Raw genomic sequence first — 21841 nt, 5'->3', positions numbered from 1 at the left:
ACAAGCATCAAACATTAAACCCAGGCTGCATGTTTCACTGTGGTTAGACTGTGTGCCTCTCACCATCACAGGGCTTCGTTCTTCCTGCAGATGACATTTACACTGAACAGCGTAGGGACCTGATCCAGGAGTTTCCTTTACAGCTGATCAGAGGTGGACCAATCAGGTCTGAGTATGTTTACCCTGAGCTGATGCTCACATAGCAGGATTCACTGCTAGTGATGGTCAGCCTCATGAAGCTTTTTCCATCCAGATGGTTCACAAAGGTTCATTGTGTGACGCTTCGTGTGCACACAAACCGCCTGCTGGTCAAAGCTTTCATTGCATTGTCATAGTGCACCTCTCTGCATGTAGCCATGAGTTATTATGCATTTCTGGCTCTCTCCTCACCCGTCGCCTGGTGACGCTGGAAGTTTCTTCCTGTTAAAGAGTTTTTCCTTCCGACTGTCACAAGTGCTTGCTCATGGGGGGGTCTGTTTGTTGGGGGTTCTCTGTCATAATGTAGGGTCTTTGAACGGGAATGGTCAATTATTTAAATTCAATGAAGTCGATCTATTATTATTTAATTACAAAATAAAACAAGAATTTAATGCAGATTTTATTAAATGTTCAGTTTCAGTTTTATTTGCAGATTTGAAGATAACATTTCATAAAGTGAGTGCTCAGCTTACACAGTGGTACACCCCGCTCAGCTGCAGAGCCTCACATTAACATTCATTTAACAACCACCGTAAAGAGCAGCCAGCAGTAATCATTCTCTCTGATAGCCGTAGTTCAACTGACAGGAAACAGGAAGTAGACAGTGATTGGTCAGTGATTTCAATAACAACAGTTTCCTCAACATCCCAAAAGATTCACAGTAAGCTAAAAGAAACGGGCTGATCTTCATCAGAAGACAGTGGTCTGCTCCTGCCTCTGAGCCGAGTCTGGGGTCTGCACACAAACGTCACATCAGTCAGGCTTTCTCTGGGTTAGCTGGATCAGCTGAGCCCAAACTCGTCGTAGAAACAGGAAACAGGAAGCAGCAAACTTACGAGGAAGAGCAGGGTGTGGTGGATGATGAACTCTCTAGTGAGGGTGATCAAGTCCTGGTTCATGGCCTGGAAGAGGGACGGGACCAGGACCACAGCCAGGTTATGGGCTGACATCTTGTTCACCTGAGAGAACACCTGAACCCTGAGGGAGAGAGGGAGGAGTCAGTGAGCAGGTGATGTTCTGTGTGCTGGTTTCATTCACTGTGTTCATGATCAGACTAAATAAATCATATTAACAGGTTCCATCAGCGTTCGATTCAAACTCAGGTGACTCCAGCCCTCCTACCTGCACGTCAGTGCAGTGGAGCTGGGCGATAGAACGATACGATATGTAAAATAACGTTTTCTCGATAGAAAAGTTAAACTATTGTGATAGGCCTCACCGCTCTTGTCCTCTTAAAAAAAGAAAAAGAACAGCCAATCCAAATTAAGTAGCGCAGAGCCGAACCAATCACAGCCGCAGCGTCACGTGACTTGTTACGTACAGCACGCGTGCCAAGCCGCACACGTGTATTTGTTTGGGAAGCAGCCAGCTGCCGTGCCACCCGGGTAATGGAGGAAATGAGTGTGCCGACTAGAGAAAGATCAACCGAGCGTGACCGAAGGTTACCGAAGAGAAAACAGATGATGGTTCCAATGCCGGACAGATTGTGGAACGGAAGAGCCATAGAAGTCCCGTAGTGTGAAGGTATTTCAGCTATTTCAAGTCAAACAGAGCAGCTACACTGTAAATGTGCCGAAAGCAAGTCTGGAAATACAATAAGCCGGTGCAGCTCAGTCTCTGACTGGAAGCGCTAATTCGTCATTTGGCTTTTGTCAGACTAAAGTAACTTTTAAAACTGTTTGAAAAGCTCAGCTATACAACAAGGAGAGATTGAGAATTTCCTTTTAGTTCTCAGTTTATTTGATATTGACAAAAGTTAGTCAGTTTTGTCTGTTCTTCTGTAAAACAAACTAAGATTTATTTTTAGAATTAATATTTTGTTTCTAAGTGGAATTGACAAATTAGGCTGTTTCGTTTGTTCTATTTTGAAACTTAAACGCTTTAGCGGCTGCCTTTTGTGTAGTTTGCAATATTTGCCTTTATTTATCTGAAAAAGTCTCGTGTTCCTTAAGTACATCTACCCTGTTGAACTTATTATGGGAAATAAATATTTAAATAAAAACAAGCTGCTGATTATTTCACATTTTACTTGTGAGCAACGGCACATTTAAATCTTACAAATATAGTTATTTGGCTGATATCGTGATAGATATCGTTATCGCCTGAAATGAAAAAAACATATCGTGATATGAAGAAATCTTATATCGCCCAGCTCTACAGTCCAGGTAATGACATTAAAGAGCAAACATGAAGCATTTACCACTGTGACTCTGATAAACGGGGGGTGAAGTGTTAGTCTGAGAGATTCTCCTAGTGGGACGTGAGTGTGATCAGGTGACACTGTCAGGTGATCTCAGGTGAGACAGAGGCAAACACGAGCTCTGAAACTACGTCTTACACCCCCTGCTGCCAGACTCAGGAACTGTAAGTAGCGAGGGGGCGGGGCTGACTGAGAAACTGACTGACTGAGTCGTTGTCCAATGAACTTCCACTTCGTGTTCCTCTGTGACTCCGAGTCCAAAATGTTCAAAATGAACTTTTTACTTTATTCAGTTAGACAGGAAACAGTTTAAACTGGGCAGGTCGTCGCCCCCTGCTGGACATTAGAGAGGGTGCAGCGTCAGTGTTCCTGCCTAATTACTGCACTGCTCTGTGTGCTGGACACCTTTCTGTCAGCAGCTCATCTGTAGGATCGATCATCTTCCCAGGTCCCGCCCCACCACCACCACCCTCATCGCGACTCTCTGGCTGTTTCACCGCTGGTCAACTGCAGAGTGGGAACGCCTCAAAGACGCTGTGTTTCCTGTTTCTGACGCCAACATGTTCACCTGCTCCCTGATAGATCCCGCCCACTGACAGGAGCCATGAGGGGAGCTGGACTGCCTTAGGGTGGTGTCAGAGAGGCGGATGTTGTCTAAGATAAGGACAGTGCTGGACCTCCCACCCACTCCATGACGTGCTGTCACAGGAGCACGCTCAGTGCAGGACTGAGATTACCCATAATGCACCACTGAACAACACATATCTGTGTGTAACATTAATGTTAGTTACTGTTACTGTTTTAAATAAACTGCTCTGATTCTGTGTGTGTGTGAGAGTGTGTGTTACATGTAGAAGTGTCCAAACAGGGCATTCAGGGTCGCTCGGTTGTCATCAGGAAGTTGCCGTAGTAACCGTCTGTACTCCTTAAACCTGCGTTTCTCGTCTGACACACCTGAGAGACAAACAGGCTGTTAGGGAGAGAACTACGACTACTGCAGTATCGCTGCTGTTAGCCCGAGTACTACGACTACTGCATTATCGCTGCTGTTAGCCCGAGTACTACGACTACTGCAGTATCGCTGCTGTTAGCCAGAGTACTACGACTACTGCAGTATCGCTGCTGTTAGCCCGAGTACTACGACTACTGCAGTATCGCTGCTGTTAGCCCGAGTACTACGACTACTGCATTATCGCTGCTGTTAGCCCGAGTACTACGACTACTGCAGTATCGCTGCTGTTAGCCCGAGTACTACGACTACTGCAGTATCGCTGCTGTTAGCCCGAGTACTACGACTACTGCATTATCGCTGCTGTTAGCCCGAGTACTACGACTACTGCAGTATCGCTGCTGTTAGCCCGAGAACTACGACTACTGCAGTATCGCTGCTGTTAGCCCGATTACTACGACTACTGCAGTATCGCTGCTGTTAGCCCGAGTACTACGACTACTGCAGTATCGCTGCTGTTAGCCCGAGTACTACGACTACTGCATTATCGCTGCTGTTAGCCCGAGTACTACGACTACTGCAGTATCGCTGCTGTTAGCCCGAGTACTACGACTACTGCAGTATCGCTGCTGTTAGCCCGAGTACTACGACTACTGCAGTATCGCTGCTGTTAGCCCGAGTACTACGACTACTGCATTATCGCTGCTGTTAGCCCGAGTACTACGACTACTGCAGTATCGCTGCTGTTAGCCCGAGTACTACGACTACTGCAGTATCACTGCTGTCAGGATACTGTCAGTAGTACTACGGTTATACTGCAGTACATGCTTTTTCTGTTCTGGAGACAAATATATAAATATTTTAGTGTTACACAGTTTTCCTGTTGCGTCGGGTTACAGTTACTTCACTCAGAAAAACTGCAGTACTTTTCAGGAGGGCTAATAGCGGCTCATATAAGGTCTCTGATGTTTTTGCAGTTTCTGCAGAGGTTACTGCTATTAGTACTACAGTACAGATACTGCAGCAGCTCTACAGACAGCAGTACTACATGTAGTAGTAGCTCAGACAGTAGTTCTTCGTGTACCTGCAGCCTGCAGCCACTGCCCTTGGGCTCCGTTGGGAATCAGACTCTCTTGCCGGCGGACATATTGTTTGAGGGCGGAGCCAGCATCTAGCACGCCCTGCTCATGACTCTCCAGGGGGGCGGAGTTTGGTGATATAATCAAGGCCTCCACCAACTGGCTGACTTTTGAAGCGAGACCGCAGCGCCGGTACACGCCCTCCACCTTCAGACCTGAGAGAGAAAATGCTGCATTAGAAGTATCCCATGATGCTTTGCTGCCTGTCACTGTGTCGGCATGGTGACCTCGGCTCACCGTAGGTGGTGATGTGGGAGATGCAGCGCTCGATGGCCGGCGGTACCGAACCTCTCAGCTGCACATCCATCACCGGGTACAGAGACCAAGAAACTGAGCTCTGATTGGCCGCAGGAGGATGGGGCACGGCTGGGCTCTGATTGGCTGCAGGAGGACGTGGCACGGCTGGGCTCTGATTGGCTGCAAGGGGACGTGGCACGGCTGGGCTCTGATTGGCTGCAGGAGGACGTGGCACGGCTGGGCTCTGATTGGCTAGAGCTCTTTGAAGGTGGGTGAACCAGGACCGACAGCTGTATTGCTCTTCGAAACGCAACGACACCCTCCTGAGGAGAGAAACCAGCTGTGATGTCACATATATCTGTGGTGGTGTCAGCCAATCAGAAGCTCTGAATTCACATCATTAGTTTTAATGAAGATGTTATAGAGTGATGCTGCACACCTGTCTGCAGTTGCCATGGTGACGATGTTTTCAGATGGATCCATTTCTGTAAGAGGAGTTAAAGCCAGACTGGTCAATGATATCAAAGTGTCCTCACATTCATCAGCAGCCTGACTGATTTCAGCAGATACACACAACACAATGCCGACAGCCACAGAAGAGCTCCGAATGCAAAGAAGCCTGAAAGCTGCTCGGAGAGTTCAGGCTGTGTAGGGCAGAGATGGTGACACCAGACCGATAATCAAAGAATAAACTACACGAGTGTGTGTGAATGAAAACATTTACACACGGAATAACCGTCAGCTGCAGGACCAACATCCAGTCATGGGTGGAAAACATTTCCAACAAGAAAGCACTCAAACAGATCAATATGTGTTCCCTCAACATCTACTGAACAAAACAACATACAGACGCATACTCATAAGACAGACTGTTACCGTGGTGACTGAGCATGCCCAGATCAATTGTGAGAGACTCATGGGATTCTCTGTGGACAGGGTGAATGCTGACTCCATCCTCCCAAAGCAGCAGCCAGGCCTCTGGATGATTGGAAGCTCTGCCCAATTCTACAATACACACTTTACTGACTGCGGAGGCTCCGCCCACCTCAGCATAAGACACGCCCCCTGGAAGAATCACCTGGAAACATGAATTCAGTCAGTCAGAGGACCTGAGCTGTGGATTTAGAGGAAAAGTCTGACCCAAACCAACATTACCTTCAGAATATGGACCAGGTGGTCCGACAGCCCCTCCCTGCTGTCAGCTGCACAGATCAGCTGATCTGTGAGTGTGACGATCTCAAACTGATGAGCTCGGCTGAAACACAGCAGCAGGTATGGTTCGGTCATCTTCATCACAGAGACACACTGTAACCCTCAATAATAAATGCCCTCGGTGATGTTTTTGTACCGCTAATATGCAACATTTATACTTGATATACTTCATTTATCAGGCTTAATAACCAGCCTGTAGAACATCTTCTGGATGACCTGTAGAGGTGCTGATGTTTATCACACCTGGTTTAAAGGACCTGTAAGTAGGCAGGCTGTTATGATGTCATAGATCAGAGTAAAGATTCATTATGACATTAGTAAACTAACATCCATCAATTCGCTTCCGCATATCCTTTTCAGGGTCGCGGGGGCGCTGGAGCCTATCCCAGCTGTCATAGGGCGAGAGGCGGGGTACACCCTGGACAGGTCGCCAGTCTGTCGCAGGTCCAACACACAGGGACAGACAACCAGTCGCACTCACGTTCACTCGCACATTCACACCTAGTGACAATTTGGATTATCCAATTAACCTATCCCCACAAGCTGCATGTCTTTGGACGGCGGGAGGAAGCCGGAGTACCCGGAGGGAACCCACGCAAACACGGGGAGAACATGCAAACTCCACACAGAAAGACCTGATGGTGGAATTGAACTCTGGACCTTCTTGCTGTACAGCAACAGTGCTAACCACCGTGCCACCGTGCTGCCCCAGTAAACTAACAGTTTATGATTATTATTGATGGTTCTTATAAAAGTACTGTGACAGACAGGTGAGCTGCCCAGGTGACCCCGCCTCCCGTCCTATGACAGCTGGGATAGGCCACACCTCCACCTCAGACACAGCAGCTGATACCTGAACACAAACACCCTGGAGCTAGGACTCGTCTGCAGAGTAACAATAAGAGCTGAGGAGCCAGTCACTTTGTTTTTCTGTTGCCTTGGTAACCATATGAAACGACTGATTCTTTCAGCTTTGCTGTTTGAGTCGGTTTGTAGGTGTTTGCAGTGAATAGATGTGTCCAGCAGAGGGAGCTGCGGTGTCAGAGTTGGCTGCCCTGAGCTTCCTGTTTTGTTTGTGGGAACTTCCTGTGATGTAAAACGTTCACCGGTTGTGTGTAACGAGCTCAGCGTGTTGCTTTGGTGTAGCTTTGGCGCTGGCAGTGGTCTGAGCTCAGTCCCGTGTGTCCTGCACTAAATCTGTTGGATGCTTTCTTCTATCCACACATCGTGCAGATGATTTAGGATGTCCCCAAACAAACTGGTCCTGAGTGATTCAGAGCTACCCTTTGATGAAATGAAGGACCCTGAAGGAGCCGGGGCAGTGCTCGGGCTCGCTGACAGCGTCCTGGGTCCACTGACTCGGAGCGAGCCACGTTCCACACCTCCAGTGCTGAAGCTGCAGTAGAGAGCTGAGGCCGCAGGTGGTTGATTCTGTCATGGCGTTACCTCTGAACGAGTTCGGGTCGGCCCGGAGGAAACACTGTCCAACAGACAGGTGACCCGGGACAGGGACGCAGCTTCTGCCTCACACTGTGCAACGGACTGAATTTCCTGACAGTCGTAGCAGAGACACCCCGAGCTCTCCCTCCACTTCCTCCTGCTCTGACACCGAGGTGTCCCAAACCAGCTGACAGGTGTGCCGCGTGACCCCGGCCACTGATGGTTGAGCTTTACATCATTGCTGACATCACCATGAATGAGTTCAAAGTTCACAAAAAAACATTCACAGAGGCGTGGCCTCATCAAGGTGGCCTCCGCCTTTCAGACACAGCCTGTGGTCAGTCAGGTGTTTTTCTGCTAAAACCTCTAAAACGCAGTATTACTGTGAGGTACTGCAGTACTTGTGGTACCAGAGGTATTAGTACTGCATATTTACCCGTCTTTGAGGAAGACAGACAGGACTTCTCGCAGGTCGAGCACGTCGCAGGCTGCTGATTCGTTTTCTAGCGAGAAGAGAAAACGATCATCCTCCAGTTTCCCGTGAAGCTCCTCCTTCTCCTCACCTGCACAGATGACACAGGTGAGTGTTTGCTGATGTTTGGGTGGATCAAAGAGACTCTGACATATCACCACATTCATATTCATGTACAGCGTTTTGATCTCTGCGAGTGCACCTGGATTCATTTGAACTGCATACCTGAGGGGGCGGAGTCCAACCTCCTTCTACCTGCCAGCGGCTGGTGAGGCGGGACTTCTGAGCACAGAACACACACAGAGCGGCAGGTGAGCTCAGATCAGCATTTACTGTCACCTGTGTGTGTGTGTTACCTTTGTGTGTGTGTGTGTGTGTGTGTGTGTGTGTGTGTGTGTGTGTGTGTGTGTGTGTGTGTGTGACCTTTGTGTGTGTGTGTGACCTGTGTGTGCGTGAGTGTGTGTGTGTGTGACCTTTGTGTGTGTGTGTGACCTTTGTGTGTGTGTGTGACCTGTGTGTGCGTGAGTGTGTGTGTGTGACCTTTGTGTGTGTGTGTGACCTGTGTGTGAGTGAGTGTGTGTGTGTGACCTTTGTGTGTGTGTGTGACCTGTGTGTGCGTGAGTGTGTGTGTGTGACCTTTGTGTGTGTGTGTGACCTTTGTGTGTGTGTGTGACCTGTGTGTGAGTGAGTGTGTGTGTGTGACCTTTGTGTGTGTGTGTGACCTTTGTGTGTGTGTGTGACCTGTGTGTGAGTGAGTGTGTGTGTGTGACCTTTGTGTGTGTGTGTGACCTTTGTGTGTGTGTGTGACCTGTGTGTGCGTGAGTGTGTGTGTGTGACCTTTGTGTGTGTGTGTGACCTTTGTGTGTGTGTGTGACCTGTGTGTGCGTGAGTGTGTGTGTGTGACCTTTGTGTGAGTGAGTGTGTGTGTGTGACCTTTGTGTGAGTGAGTGTGTGTGACCTGTGTGTGTGTGAGTGTGTGTGTGTGTGACCTTTGTGTGTGTGAGTGTGTGTGTGTGTGTGTGTGTGACCTGTGTGTGTGTGAGTGTGTGTGTGTGTGACCTTTGTGTGTGTGAGTGTGTGTGTGTGTGTGTGTGTGACCTGTGTGTGAGTGAGTGTGTGTGTGTGTGAGACCTTTGTGTGTGTGTGTGACCTTTGTGTGTGTGAGTGTGTGTGTGTGTTACCTTTGTGTGTGTGTGTTACCTGTGTACTCGTTGACTCGCAGCAGCTCGGTCTGCAGAGCCTGATTGGCTCGCTCTGCCAGCAGGATGAGGGAGGGGGTCTGTGGGTCTGATGAAGACACCTGCACAGGTGAGAGCCTCAGATGAAGGAGGGAGTGTGTTATAAATGTTTAATAAGCTTAACGAGCATCATGAACACAGGACAGTACCTTTGCTCCGGAGCAGATCAGAGACATCGTTTCCTCCACGTCGTCAGTGCAGACCACCTGATACAGCCTCTGAAACACAAACACACACACCTGTCACACATATGACACCTGTGTAACGCCTCTGAGCGTGTGCGGTGGCTGAGCTGATTCTGGGTCAGACCTGCTCCATCATGGAGGGAAATGAGGCCAGAGCGTGCACTCGTCTGTAGCGCCCCCTGCTGTATTTATCCTTTATGAACTTTGACCTCTCCTCATCTGTGGACTCTGGGCGGAGCTGCTCTGCCGCTGGCACCGCTGGAGCCCACACCTGATTTGCCAGCTGGTTACCATAGGTAACGAACAGCTGGCAGAAGATTGAAGGTAAAAGTTAACTGCAGTTTCCATAATGTCCAGCAGAGGCAGCATTGACTCCAATGTTAAAACTCTACAGCAGAAATAAACATGTTTACAGCCTGAGACTAAAAAACTGGTCTCTATCCGGTCTTTAAGTCTGACGTCATTAGCCGTGTCTGGGCCCGGACTCAGCTGCAGGTCCATAAGCCAAATGGTCACTGTGGCTGCTCTTCCAGGTGTAACGGTTAAGTTTAACGTTCAGGCATCCATGAAAACTGAATTTATTAAACTTAACAGAGTTAGAAGTTAGCAAGGAGTTAGCTTGCTAGTTTCCGTCTAAATATAATATAGCCTGTCCCGACTGAGAGATTTCTAAAACAAATTCAAACGTACAGCTCTGCTATCGCTTCTGAAATAAATGAAGACAGAAAACTAAACAGCAGTGACGTTTGTAGGGTTACTTTAGTTTGGCTAGCTGGTATATAATGATGTGCTACGTGACCGCTAGCGACACAGCTATGTTAGCATAGCATAAACTTTTTTCCCACTCAATAAAAGTTCCCGATGATCAGGGACAAATGCAATCGCATGGCAGGATGCTGTAAACGGAGAACAACTGAGATAATCCATCCACAATAGTTAGTCATTCATATACTGCTGCATGGGCTGCAGTTACATCCTAAGGTTTTAAAAACTGAGCTTTAAAATGAACAGTGGTGATAAAAACTGAGAGAGGCCGACCGTGATCAGTGACTGTTTTTAGGGGCTTTTGAGAATAAATAGAACCAGATACAAAGCATTAAAACATGTTAAAAACACAACAGCCTTATTAAACGCAGAGTAGCAGGTTTCATCACGTCATCACTTAAAGACCTGATAGATCATAACAACAGTGGGTGGTGACAAAGGCAGCTGTAGCTGCTAACTGGCTGGTTGAACTGGGACTGTGTTTGTGTTGCACTGTGTTCAATCTCCACCCACTCACCTGTATCAATGGTTCAGTCCAGATTTTATTGTCCATCCTTAGACTGCGCACCTTCGACAGGTTGCTGCCCAGGCCTCGATGGTGACCTGAGAACATGTTAGCATTTTGCGTTCAGTGGGTTTTACAGAATCTCAGAATCTTTGTTGTCATTGTGCTTTCGAACAACAAAAACTGTATACAAACCAATTCACTACAAGTGAAAAAAGGGCAATTTTAAGAGGATAAGTATGTACAATAAATTTTAAACAAAGAAAAAATGAAATAAATAAATAAATGAATGAATATAGTATTTACAAGACTGTGAATAAGAATGAAAAAGTGAGGATAGGGTTGCTGCCCAGTGCTTTAGTCCTCAAATATTTTTTCTATTTAACAACAGAAAAGAAAATGTGTGAAGGTTGTGTTTTCGCAGTGATCACAGTGTATCAACAGTCTACAGGTGTGTGTTATCAGCAGGTGAGTTTTATTGACAGGTGTGTTTCCCTCAGACTGCACACGTTTTATTGGCAGTGGTGAAACTGGAACGCTGGTATCGTTTCATTTAATCAGCATCATATAAACTGTTCCAGCTAACAGTCAGTGAGTCAGGCTCACATTTGGTTTCGTTTCTTTATCTCAGAGCTTTCTGCTCTGTTGGTTTGGACGTATGCTACTCCTGTGATATCACCGAGATCTTACAACAGTGTTTGTTGGTTTCTCTTCTGGGCCTTTAATGGCACTTTGGAGGATCTTCTGCACCTGGTTATATTTGCTCATTCACAGCATCCAGATTCTTAAGAGGACAGCTCTGAGTCTCTGATCTTTTAAAAACAGCACAGGGAGGTCCGGTCTCTTGGACATGAATCTGTGCCTTTGTTTTGGTAGATTAAAATCGATTTTGTGTTACATATTTTCCTCAATATTTTTATTTTCTGCCTTTTTCATACTTGTGTTCTGACATAAGTCCTGGGTAATGTTGCTTCTTTACGTCCGTGACCAACGATCGTTTGAATCCTGAAAAGGTTCACATCGATGCGTCTCATTCTGCTGTTACACAACCCTCTGCATTAATAATCTTAACGTGTACCAGGTGTGCTGTCATACCTGCACAGTGCTGACATATGACCAGCAGCAGATTGACCGAGGCCCACTCCGGATTGGCCGCACCACAGTCCCCGCACACCTTGTTGTACGGGTGTTCCCAGAGACGCAGCGCCACCTGACAGCAGGACAGAGCGCTCTGGATACTTGAAGACAGCCTGTCCACCCAGACGGACAGATCCTTGGACGAATCAACAGACAGGCTGTAGGTAGGGGGCGGGGTTAAAGAGAGGAGGATATAATTTTAGCAAACAAATAAACACCATACAGGTATGGACCGACAGGCAGACACACAGACGGGGGTTTACTTGAAGGTCTTGTATGGAGTGATGAGGCTAAACGAGTGTTTCCCCGTCGATTTGACCGAGGCCACATTCAGGGGGACGGTATACGAGGCCACACCCAGCTGGAAGCCCTCCTTGTTAGGGTAAATCCAAAGGTCATGACCCCAGAGGGCAGCATAAGCACGACCCCGCGGGTCCTTAAGGGTGATTTGTCCATGGAGTTCTGGGGGGGTGGGGCTTGGATTGCCTCGAGTGGCGAGAAGAGAAGTGACCCAACCGTCCTGAACCTCTGATAGACAAACAGAAGCAAGCAGAAAAAATATGAGGCGTGAAACAGGGAAGCCGAGACCGCGGGTCTCTTTTATAATCGTGCTAAAATCGCTCACGCTATAAAACAAAGGCAGGTTTGACCAATCTGGTAGGAGCTGTCCCCAGTCGTCTTCCTGTGTTGGGTCAGTAGAATCCAGTAGAAACCAGAAGAGTCACTGTTCTTACCTTCACTATGAGCCATGAAGTCATAATGCTTCTTCCTGAAGTAAACAGAGAATCTGCCTTTGTCCAGTTTCTTCACGTTGGTGATACTGGAGACATGAAACAACACCTCGCTGAACCGGTCCTAAAGAGCAAAGCAAACGAGTAAATCGCTTTGGCTGAAGTCATTAGATTAGATTAGATAAAATAAAACTCTATTAATCCCCTGGTTGGGTTCCTCCTTCGTTTTCACACAGCTGAATAAACGTCAAACAGAAAACTGATAAAACAGAAGTGTGAGATCGTCGAGAGTTTACACCAGTGTCCTGATATATTTTAGACAGCAAGGAGCAGACGGACGATTCATTAAACTCCACCGAGACAATCTGGACATTTCATTAAAAGTTTAATAAACTGTCATCTGCTCTTTATTGTTAGTTAGCACCTTAAACACTTCAAGCTGTGAGCTAATGACAGTAATATAAGAGCAGATTCATGCTGGTTGTAATTGGCTGTACATTTTATGTCTAATCATGCATGATCTGATTAGTCGACTATCAAAAACAGGGGCGGAGCGTGGGGGTGGCTTACTGGGCTTAAGCCGGGTTGTTTTGTCAGAAGCCCGGGGTCTTTTGGAGTGTAATTTTTTCATAGTTAGATGTCTGGCTGACAACTGTATAAAACAAAAAGTACACACAATATTCGAAGCACATAGTGCACACTGTGGGAATTTACGACTGTGCATGAATCCCCCCTGATATTGGTATGATCCGAGCTCAGGCACTAAGCGACTGAGCGAGGGGGCGGGGCAGCTGCTGCCTGTGAGTGCGCTGTTGGAGAAACGCAGCCAGCCATACTAAGGAGAGCTTAAGTTTGACCAGGTACCAAAGCAAATCATTCGTACCGTACAAATAATGTAAATATGACGGTGCATCACCAAAGATTGATGTCAAACTGATCACTTGACCAATATTACGTTACTCGCTCTTCGAGTGAATCAACAAATGGCGAAATGAAAAGCCGAACAAATGCAATTTTTTTTACAGAGTCTTAGCTTACGTGTGTTTATTTCATATTCTCAGTTCTTACCCTCCCCGACTAAATCGGTTTCAGTTATGTACTGAAATATAAGAATGGACATTAGAGGCTTCTTTCAAAGAAAAACTCAGGTAAATGTTATTTTATATATTATGCTTTGTATGTTGTTCAGTATATTTCTATGCAAAACAAGAGGGGTTTCAGTACACAGCAGGATATTCACATTTATAACCAGATATTTACACTTTAGGGAGAAAACATAAAACATTTTTACTGCACAACATCAATTTAGATTAAACTTTTGTTTTAGATAAATATTGAAACATCTTTTGAATGAGTTAAATGTCAGAATAAAGAGAGACAGAGCACATTGATGATGTGCAGAATTATTAGGCAAGTTGTATTTTTGAGGAATAATGTTATTATTGAACAACAACCATGTTCTCAATGAACCCAAAAAACTCATTAATATCAAAGCTGAATGTTTGTGGAAGTAGTTTTTAGTTTGTTTTTAGTTTTAGCTATTTTAGGGGGATATCTGTGTGTGCAGGTGACTATTACTGTGCATAATTATTAGGCAACTTAACAAAAAACAAATATATACCCATTTCAATGATTTATTTTTACCAGTGAAACCAATATAACATCTCCACATTCACAAATATACATTTCTGACATTCAAAAACAAAAACAAATCAGCGACCAATATAGCCACCTTTCTTTGCAAGGACACTCAAAAGCCTGCCATCCATGGATTCTGTCAGTGTTTTGATCCGTTCACCATCAACATTGCGTGCAGCAGCAACCACAGCCTCCCAGACACTGTTCAGAGAGGTGTACTGTTTTCCCTCCTTGTAAATCTCACATTTGATGATGGACCACAGGTTCTCAATGGGGTTCAGATCAGGTGAACAAGGAGGCCATGTCATTAGTTTTTCTTCTTTTATACCCTTTCTTGCAGCCACGCTGTGGAGTACTTGGACGCGTGTGATGGAGCATTGTCCTGCATGAAAATCATGTTTTTCTTGAAGGATGCAGACTTCTTCCTGTACCACTGCTTGAAGAAGGTGTCTTCCAGAAACTGGCAGTAGGACTGGGAGTTGAGCTTGACTCCATCCTCAACCCGAAAAGGCCCCACAAGCTCATCTTTGATGACACCAGCCCAAACCAGTACTCCACCTCCACCTTGCTGGCGTCTGAGTCGGACTGGAGCTCTCTGCCCTTTACCAATCCAGCCACGGGCCCATCCATCTGGCCCATCAAGACTCACTCTCATTTCATCAGTCCATAAAACCTTAGAAAAACCAGTCTTGAGATGTTTCTTGGCCCAGTCTTGACGTTTCAGCTTGTGTGTCTTGTTCAGTGGTGGTCGTCTTTCAGCCTTTCTTACCTTGGCCATGTCTCTGAGTATTGCACACCTTGTGCTTTTGGGCACTCCAGTGATGTTGCAGCTCTGAAATATGGCCAAACTGGTGGCAAGTGGCATCTTGGCAGCTGCACGCTTGACTTTTCTCAGTTCATGGGCAGTTATTTTGGCCTTGGTTTTTCCACACGCTTCTTGCGACCCTGTTGACTATTTTGAATGAAACACTTGATTGTTCGATGATCACGCTTCAGAAGCTTTGCAATTTTGAGACTGCTGCATCCCTCTGCAAGATATCTCACTATTTTTGACTTTTCTGAGCCTGTCAAGTCCTTCTTTTGACCCATTTTGCCAAAGGAAAGGACGTTGCCTAATAATTATGCACACCTGATATAGGGTGTTGATGTCATTAGACCACACCCCTTCTCATTACAGAGATGCACATCACCTAATATGCTTAATTGGTAGTAGGCTTTTGAGCCTATACAGCTTGGAGTAAGACAACATGCATGAAGAGGACGATGTGGACAAAATACTCATTTGCCTAATAATTCTGCACTCCCTGTACACTAAGTTTATTGTTAATTAATAAGAAAACTGCAGACGATTCCATTCTGAGCTGAAGAAGCTTCTGATTGGTTAGTAGAGTCCATGTGAGTAAACTGGTGGCACAGCTGTGGATGCATATAAGGCAAAACACAGAGGCTGTTTCTGTGACATGGGAACATCAAGAGATGTCAACCAAAACAGCAGGAACAGAACTGTGGAGCTGCATAAGTGTGGCTCAGTTTGAATACAATTTGGTGCCATTTACAAGAAATACAGACAGTTTCTCTCTTAAAGTTAACAAATATGTTTATATTTATCTAAAAAAATAAACATTTAGTCTGATTTGATGTTACAATTAAAAAAGTGTTTTGATCTGAAGAGTAAATATCTGGTTTCAACTGTAGATTTGATGATTGTCAGCACAGAGAGGGAACAAGAGCAGGTGAGACACACCTGTTAGTCACATGGTTGTTTGCCAAAAGTATCAGCGTATCACAGGTCCTCATGTATCTCGTACCTCGTGTTTCTTTTTAGGTTTGTTATTTTTCAAATTCTATATTTATTAAGTTCTGCAGCTTGTTTGCACAACAAGGCTAAATAATTATAGAAACTTTTCTGAATCTAAACAGTGGACTTTGGTAGAATTAAAAAATAAGTGTAGTGCAGGTCTATGATGGTTTTTAGTGCTGCTATCATCTAGTTCTGATTCTGGTTCTGTCTTGGTTAAGTCCTCAGTAGTCCTGATTTTGAACTGTTGTAGTCCTGTTTTAATTCTGGATCAGTCCTGGGTCTGGTTGAATCGGGGTTTAGTCCTCGTGTCTTGATACAGCCCGACTTTGTTCTGCCTCGCTGCTTAATTAAAAAACTAGTTTAAGGTGTCCTGCACATGTGATATATATTTTTCCCTCTATGAAGTCATTCTTTTTTGAACAAAACTCAAAACAGAGCCAATTAATCTTTCAGTCATTTCTAACCCCCCCCCCCGGAAAAAAAAATCCCACCACCCTTTTGGGCTAAGCCCCGGGTGTTTCAAATGTCTGGCTCCGCCTCTGATCAAAAATAATCGTTTGTGGCAGCCCTAATGTGGATGCTAAAAATGACAGCCTCAACATGGCATTTAATCTGTTATTAGACCCAATTGGCTTCTCTCAGAATGTAAAAGAAAGAAGTGGAACCAAAATCAAACATGACTCCAAACATTTTTTACAAATAAATAACTGCAAAGTGGGGTGTGCGTAATTATTCAGCCCCTTTGGTCTGAGTGCAGTCAGTTGCACATAGACGTTGCCTGATGAGTGCTAATGACTAAATAGAGTGCACCTGTGTGTAATGTCAGTACAGATACAGCTGCTCTGTGACGGCCTCAGAGGTTGTCTAGGAGAATATTGGGAGCAACAACACCATGAAGTCCAAAGAACACACCAGACAGGTCAGGGATAAAGTTATTGAGACATTTAATAATAATGGATTGGATTTATATAGCACTTTTCAAGGCACCCAAAGCGCTTTACAATGCCACTATTCATTCACTCTCGCATTCACACACTGGTGGAGGCAGCTACAGTTGTAGCCACAGCTGCCCTGGGGCAGACTGACAGAAGCGAGGCTGCCATATTGCGCCATCGGCCCCTCTGGCCAACACCAGTAGGCAGTAGGTGAAGCGTCTTGCCCAAGGACACAACGACCAGGAAAGAGAGCCCGGGGATTGAACCGGCGACCTTCTGGTTACAGATACGCTTACCAACCCCCTGAGCCACGGTCGCCTGGAGCTCACAGGCCGAACAAGGAGAGCGCCGATCAGAAATGCAGCCAAGAGGCCCATGGTGACTCTGGACGAGCTGCAGAGATCTACAGCTCAGGTGGGGGAATCTGTCCACAGGACAACTATTAGTCGTGCACTGCACAAAGTTGGCCTTTATGGAAGAGTGGCAAGAAGAAAGCCATTGTTAACAGAAAACCATAAGAAGTCCTGTTTGCAGTTTGCCACAAGCCATGTGGGGACACAGCAAACATGTGGAAGAAGCTGCTCTGGTCAGATGAGACCAACATGCAAAACACTATGTGTGGATGAAAATTAACACTGCACATCACTCTGAACACACCATCCCCACTGTCAGATATGGTGGTGGCAGCATCATGCTCTGGGGGGGCTTCTCTTCAGCAGGGACAGGGAAGCTGGTCAGAGTTGATGGGAAAATGGATGGAGCCAAATACAGGGCAGTCTTGGAAGTAAACCTCTTGGAGTCTGCAAAAGACTTGAGACTGGGGCGGAGGTTCAGCTTCCAGCATCAACGACCCTGAACATAAAGCCAGGGCAACAATGGGATGGTTTAAAACAAAACATATCCATGTGTTAGACTGGCCCAGTCAAAGTCCAGATCTAAATCCAATCCAGAATCTGTGGCAAGATCTGAAACTGCTGTTCACAAACGCTGCCCATCTAATCTGACTGAGCTGGAGCTGTTTCAAAGAAGAATGGGCAAAGATTTCAGTCTGTAGATGTGCAAAGCTGGTAGAGACAGACCCTAAAAGACTGGCAGCTGGAACTGCAGCAAAAGCTGGTTCTACAAAATATTGACTCAGGGGCTGAATAATTACGCACACCCCACTTTGCAGTTATTTATTTGTAAAAAATGTTTGGAATCATGTATGATTTTCGTTCCACTTCTCACGTGTGCACCACTTTGTGTTGGTCCTTCACCTGGAAGTCCAATAAAACTGATTCATGTTTGTGGCTGTAATGTGACAAAATGTGGAAAAGTTCAAGGGGGCCCAATACTTTTGCAAGCCACTGTATGTACCACAGGCCTTCAAGCTGGCTGTAGTTAAACCTTTACTCAAAAAGCATCTCTAGACCCAGCAGTCTTAGCTAATTATAGGCCAATCTCCAACCTTCCTTTGATATCAAACATCCTTGAAAGAGTAGTTGTCAAACAGCTAACAGATCATCTGCAGAGGTTTATTTGAAGAGTTTCAGTCAGGTTTCAGAGCTCATCACAGCACAGAAACAGCTTTAGTGAAGGTTACAAATGATCTTCTTATGGCCTCTGACAGTGGACTCATCTCTGTGCTTGTCCTGCTAGACCTCAGTGCAGCGTTCGATACTGTCGACCATAATATCCTATTAGAGCGATTAGAACATGCTGTAGGTATTACAGGTACTGTGCTGCAGTGGTTTGTATCATATCTATCTAATAGACTCCAGTTTGTGCATGTAAATGGAGAGTCCTCTTCACACACTGAGGTTAATTATGGAGTTCCACAGGGTTCAGTGCTAGGACCAATTCTGTTTACATTATACATGCTTCCCTTAGGCAGCATCATTAGAAGACATAGCATACATTTACACTGCTATGCAGATGACACCCAGCTCTATCTGTCCATGAAGCCAGATAACACACACCAATGAGTTAAACTGCAGGAATGTCTTAAAGACATAAAGACCTGGATGGCCGCTAACTTTCTGCTTCTTAATTCAGATCAAACTGAGGTTATTGTACTCGGCCCTGAAAAGCCTAGAAATATGGTATCTAACCAGATTCTTACTCTGGATGGCATTACCCCCATCTTATCTTAATGACCTTGTAGTACCATATCACCCTATTAGAGCACTTCGCTCTCGCTCTGCAGGCCTACTTGTTGTTCCTAGAGTATTTAAAAGTAGAATGGGAGGCAGAGCCTTCAGTTTTCAGGCCCCTCTTCTGTGGAACCAGCTTCCAGTTTGGATTCAGGAGACAGACACTATCTCTACTTTCAAGATTAGGCTTCAAACGTTCCTTTTTGCTAAAGCATATAGTTAGGGCTGGACCAGGTGACCCTGAATCCTCCCTTAGTTATGCTGCAATAGACGTAGGCTGCCGGGGGATTCCCATGATGCACTGGGTTTTTCCTTTCCAGTCACCTTTCTCACTCACTATGTATTAACAGACCTCTCTGCATTGAATCATATCTGTTATTAATCTCTGTCTCTCTTCCACAGCATGTCTTTATCCTGTCTTCCTTCTCTCACCCCAACCAATCACAGCAGATGGCCCCGCCCCTCCCTGAGTCTGGTTCTGCTGGAGGTTTCTTCCTGTTAAAAGGGAGTTTTTCCTTCCCACTGTCGCCAAAGTGCTTGCTCATAGGGGGTCATATGATTGTTGGGTTTTTCTCTGTATCTACTGTACAATATAAAGCACCTTGAGGCGACTGTTGTTGTGATTTGGCGCTATATAAATAAAATTGAATTGATAGGTCCACACAGTGAGACAGGTACACAGAGTGAGGTAAATAACACAGTGAGACAGGTGAGAGATGCCAGCTTACTGTGCGTTTCTTCCACAGAGACATCAGCTGTCCGTCCAGCGTCGCCCATAATACATTATGTCTGTTAAAGGCAGAAAACAAGTTCATCATCCATTCAACTGACAAGTAAGCAGTCACATGATTTTGGGTCCCCTGATTAGCCCAGGTTAGCTGGTTCTGCTCATACTATAGGAAACATGAGTTTCTAATGGGATTTTGTTTCAGCGAACGAGACAGGTGAGGCCAAAAGACCAGAAAATGAAGAACCTTTTATGAAGATCTTTAGGTGCTGATACATGATAAATATCCCAACAGTAGATAGTACGGACCACTCGAGAACCTAGTCTTTGTGGACACCCTTTAGGTTTTGAGGCCCAGGCCGACTCTGTCCTGGAGTGAATCTAAAGCACGACTTGTGAAACCTGTGATGGCCTTGACATTACCTGAAGCCTTTCCAGACGTCCAGCCAGCTTGCCCGGACGACAGGGCTCTGAGGAGTAGGTTTCCCGCTGGCGCCCTTCTTCCTTGACACTCGGATGGTGGCCGCCCTGCAGGACACACCCACGTTAACACTTTGAAGGTCGATTTAGTTTTGCAGGCGTTGTGCGTAGTTGTGTTTACCTCGGTGTCTTCTGTCTGACAGATTTTCCTGATCGGCCTGCTGTGTTGGGAGGGGGCGGGGCCGGCCGAGTAGGTATCAAACGAAAGGAAGTATTAGTCGAGATTCTGCAGAACAAACACAACGACACCATGAGAAAGATGTTTCAAACCCTTTAAGGAGCTTTACATTGTAAGGTAAACCCTACAGTGATACAATTTACCGACACGTTCTCATCCCAAAAACATTTCACGCCAGGTGACAAACCGTCAACATTACGTTTTTTCCTAAATATAATATGAGATAGTATGAGAACCGTTTGGACTCAATCTACACATGTTCGTTCATTTTCCTAAAATCGCTTGGGAGAACACTATTTAACGTCATTAAAGTGCTGGTTAGGGTTAGGAACAAGGTTATGGTTAAGGATAAGGTTAGGTTTAGGGCTGGAACGTCTGTTTCCGCAGGACTGTCACTGGATTTCATCCATAACCCGGCGTGTACCATATGAACACGGAAGGTCACCTTTCGCGTTCCTCAGGAACGCCGCACGACTTGACAAAACATCAGGATGTTACGCCTCGGGAGTGAGAACGGTCTGAATTCACAGTAACCATACACACTTGTCATTGTTGGTCGTCGGGGCAGAACGAGGATCTGCTTCAGCTGTAGAAGGAGCGGGGCTAACACCTGATTCTTCCTCCTCATTGGATGACTCAGATTCAGCTTCCTCTTGGGTCGTCCAGCAGGCCAACGTGGTGTCCGACGGGTTTTCTGCTCTGGTGCTATGAGGACCTGGAGATAAAACTGGAACCAGAACCAGGAAAAACTGAAGCAGTTGGAAGCCAGTGGGAAGAAGCCCAGCAGAAGAAATACTAACAGTACCTTCACCTGTTAACCCTGCAGCACCCTCTACAGGTGGCAGCGTGACTGCAGCAGTCGGGTCTAAAGCTGATGTCACCAGCTGTGACAGCGCTCCAACATCTGGACACAGGTTCAGAGGAACACAAAGAGCATGTGTTAGTTCTTCTTACCCTCAGAAAGGGCTGAATCCTCTTAAGCTTGCAGAATGTTTAACGTTCAGGTGACCTAAAGCTGTGCACCACCTCAGGTGATCACCTGCACCTGACCTCCTGACACTTTCTACCAGCTGGAAGTGAAGCTGCACTCTAACTGTGGATCATACCCTCCTGATGTTTATATAAAAATTACACACAAACGTCCTTTTTCTGGTGGTCGTACCTGTCATTGCACCTGTACGAGCATCTCCAGCTCCACTTCCCGTCAGCGAGGGTGGGTGGGGTTTAGTATTTGGGAGGGGTGGGGCTGATGGAGAGAAGCTCACAGCAGGGTTACCCACACTGCTAACAAACCCCGCAAAGCTGGGAATGTTAGCCAGTGAGTTAAAAATGCTGTCCAAGCTAGGAGCAGGTGCAGGTGTGGTGGAGGGGGCGGGGCTTAGCACAGCAGTATCTGTGTTAGCACCAGGTGGCATTGGATTGAATGACGCAAGGTTAGCCTCAGTGCTAGCAGCTTCTGCTAAGTCAGGTATGTGGGTGGTAATGCTATTAGCTATGCTGTCTAAGGAGGGGGGAGCAGAGGGTGTGGAGGGGTTCCAGGGG

The 21841-nt window shown here is 46.1% G+C and overlaps 1 protein-coding gene across 3 annotated transcripts in view; it reads right to left on the bottom strand.

Annotated features, from left to right (window-relative positions):
• Positions 1-596: 596 nt before the first annotated feature.
• The window catches only part of LOC101483102 (arf-GAP with Rho-GAP domain, ANK repeat and PH domain-containing protein 1), a 28735-nt gene continuing 7490 nt past the window's right edge, over positions 597-21841 (bottom strand). For 2 of the 3 annotated variants that reach the window (XM_076889511.1, XM_024803869.2), the window contains exons 4-26: positions 21462-21841; positions 21105-21203; positions 20843-21026; positions 20243-20347; positions 20065-20169; positions 19643-19703; positions 12412-12532; positions 11941-12205; positions 11636-11835; positions 10553-10638; positions 9395-9577; positions 9235-9303; positions 9048-9147; positions 8073-8129; positions 7812-7938; positions 5879-5978; positions 5600-5801; positions 5163-5208; positions 4724-5046; positions 4432-4641; positions 3247-3352; positions 1035-1176; positions 597-933 (exon numbers count right to left, since the gene is read on the bottom strand). The exon at positions 21462-21841 is cut by the window's right edge and continues 124 nt beyond it. In XM_076889511.1, the coding sequence (XP_076745626.1) occupies positions 889-933; positions 1035-1176; positions 3247-3352; positions 4432-4641; positions 4724-5046; positions 5163-5208; positions 5600-5801; positions 5879-5978; positions 7812-7938; positions 8073-8129; positions 9048-9147; positions 9235-9303; positions 9395-9577; positions 10553-10638; positions 11636-11835; positions 11941-12205; positions 12412-12532; positions 19643-19703; positions 20065-20169; positions 20243-20347; positions 20843-21026; positions 21105-21203; positions 21462-21841 (3316 nt within the window). In that variant the 3' untranslated portion in view covers positions 597-888. The remainder of the gene's footprint in view (positions 934-1034; positions 1177-3246; positions 3353-4431; positions 4642-4723; positions 5047-5162; positions 5209-5599; positions 5802-5878; positions 5979-7811; positions 7939-8072; positions 8130-9047; positions 9148-9234; positions 9304-9394; positions 9578-10552; positions 10639-11635; positions 11836-11940; positions 12206-12411; positions 12533-19642; positions 19704-20064; positions 20170-20242; positions 20348-20842; positions 21027-21104; positions 21204-21461) is intronic. The other variant, XM_076889512.1, reaches the window with a different exon arrangement.

The sequence above is a fragment of the Maylandia zebra genome, linkage group LG10, assembly GCF_041146795.1.
Source record: "Maylandia zebra isolate NMK-2024a linkage group LG10, Mzebra_GT3a, whole genome shotgun sequence".
In the NCBI taxonomy this organism is placed as follows: Eukaryota; Metazoa; Chordata; class Actinopteri; order Cichliformes; family Cichlidae; genus Maylandia; species Maylandia zebra.
The sequence above is the reverse complement of the archived record's forward strand: the minus strand, read 5'-3'. Positions and strand labels throughout refer to the sequence as shown.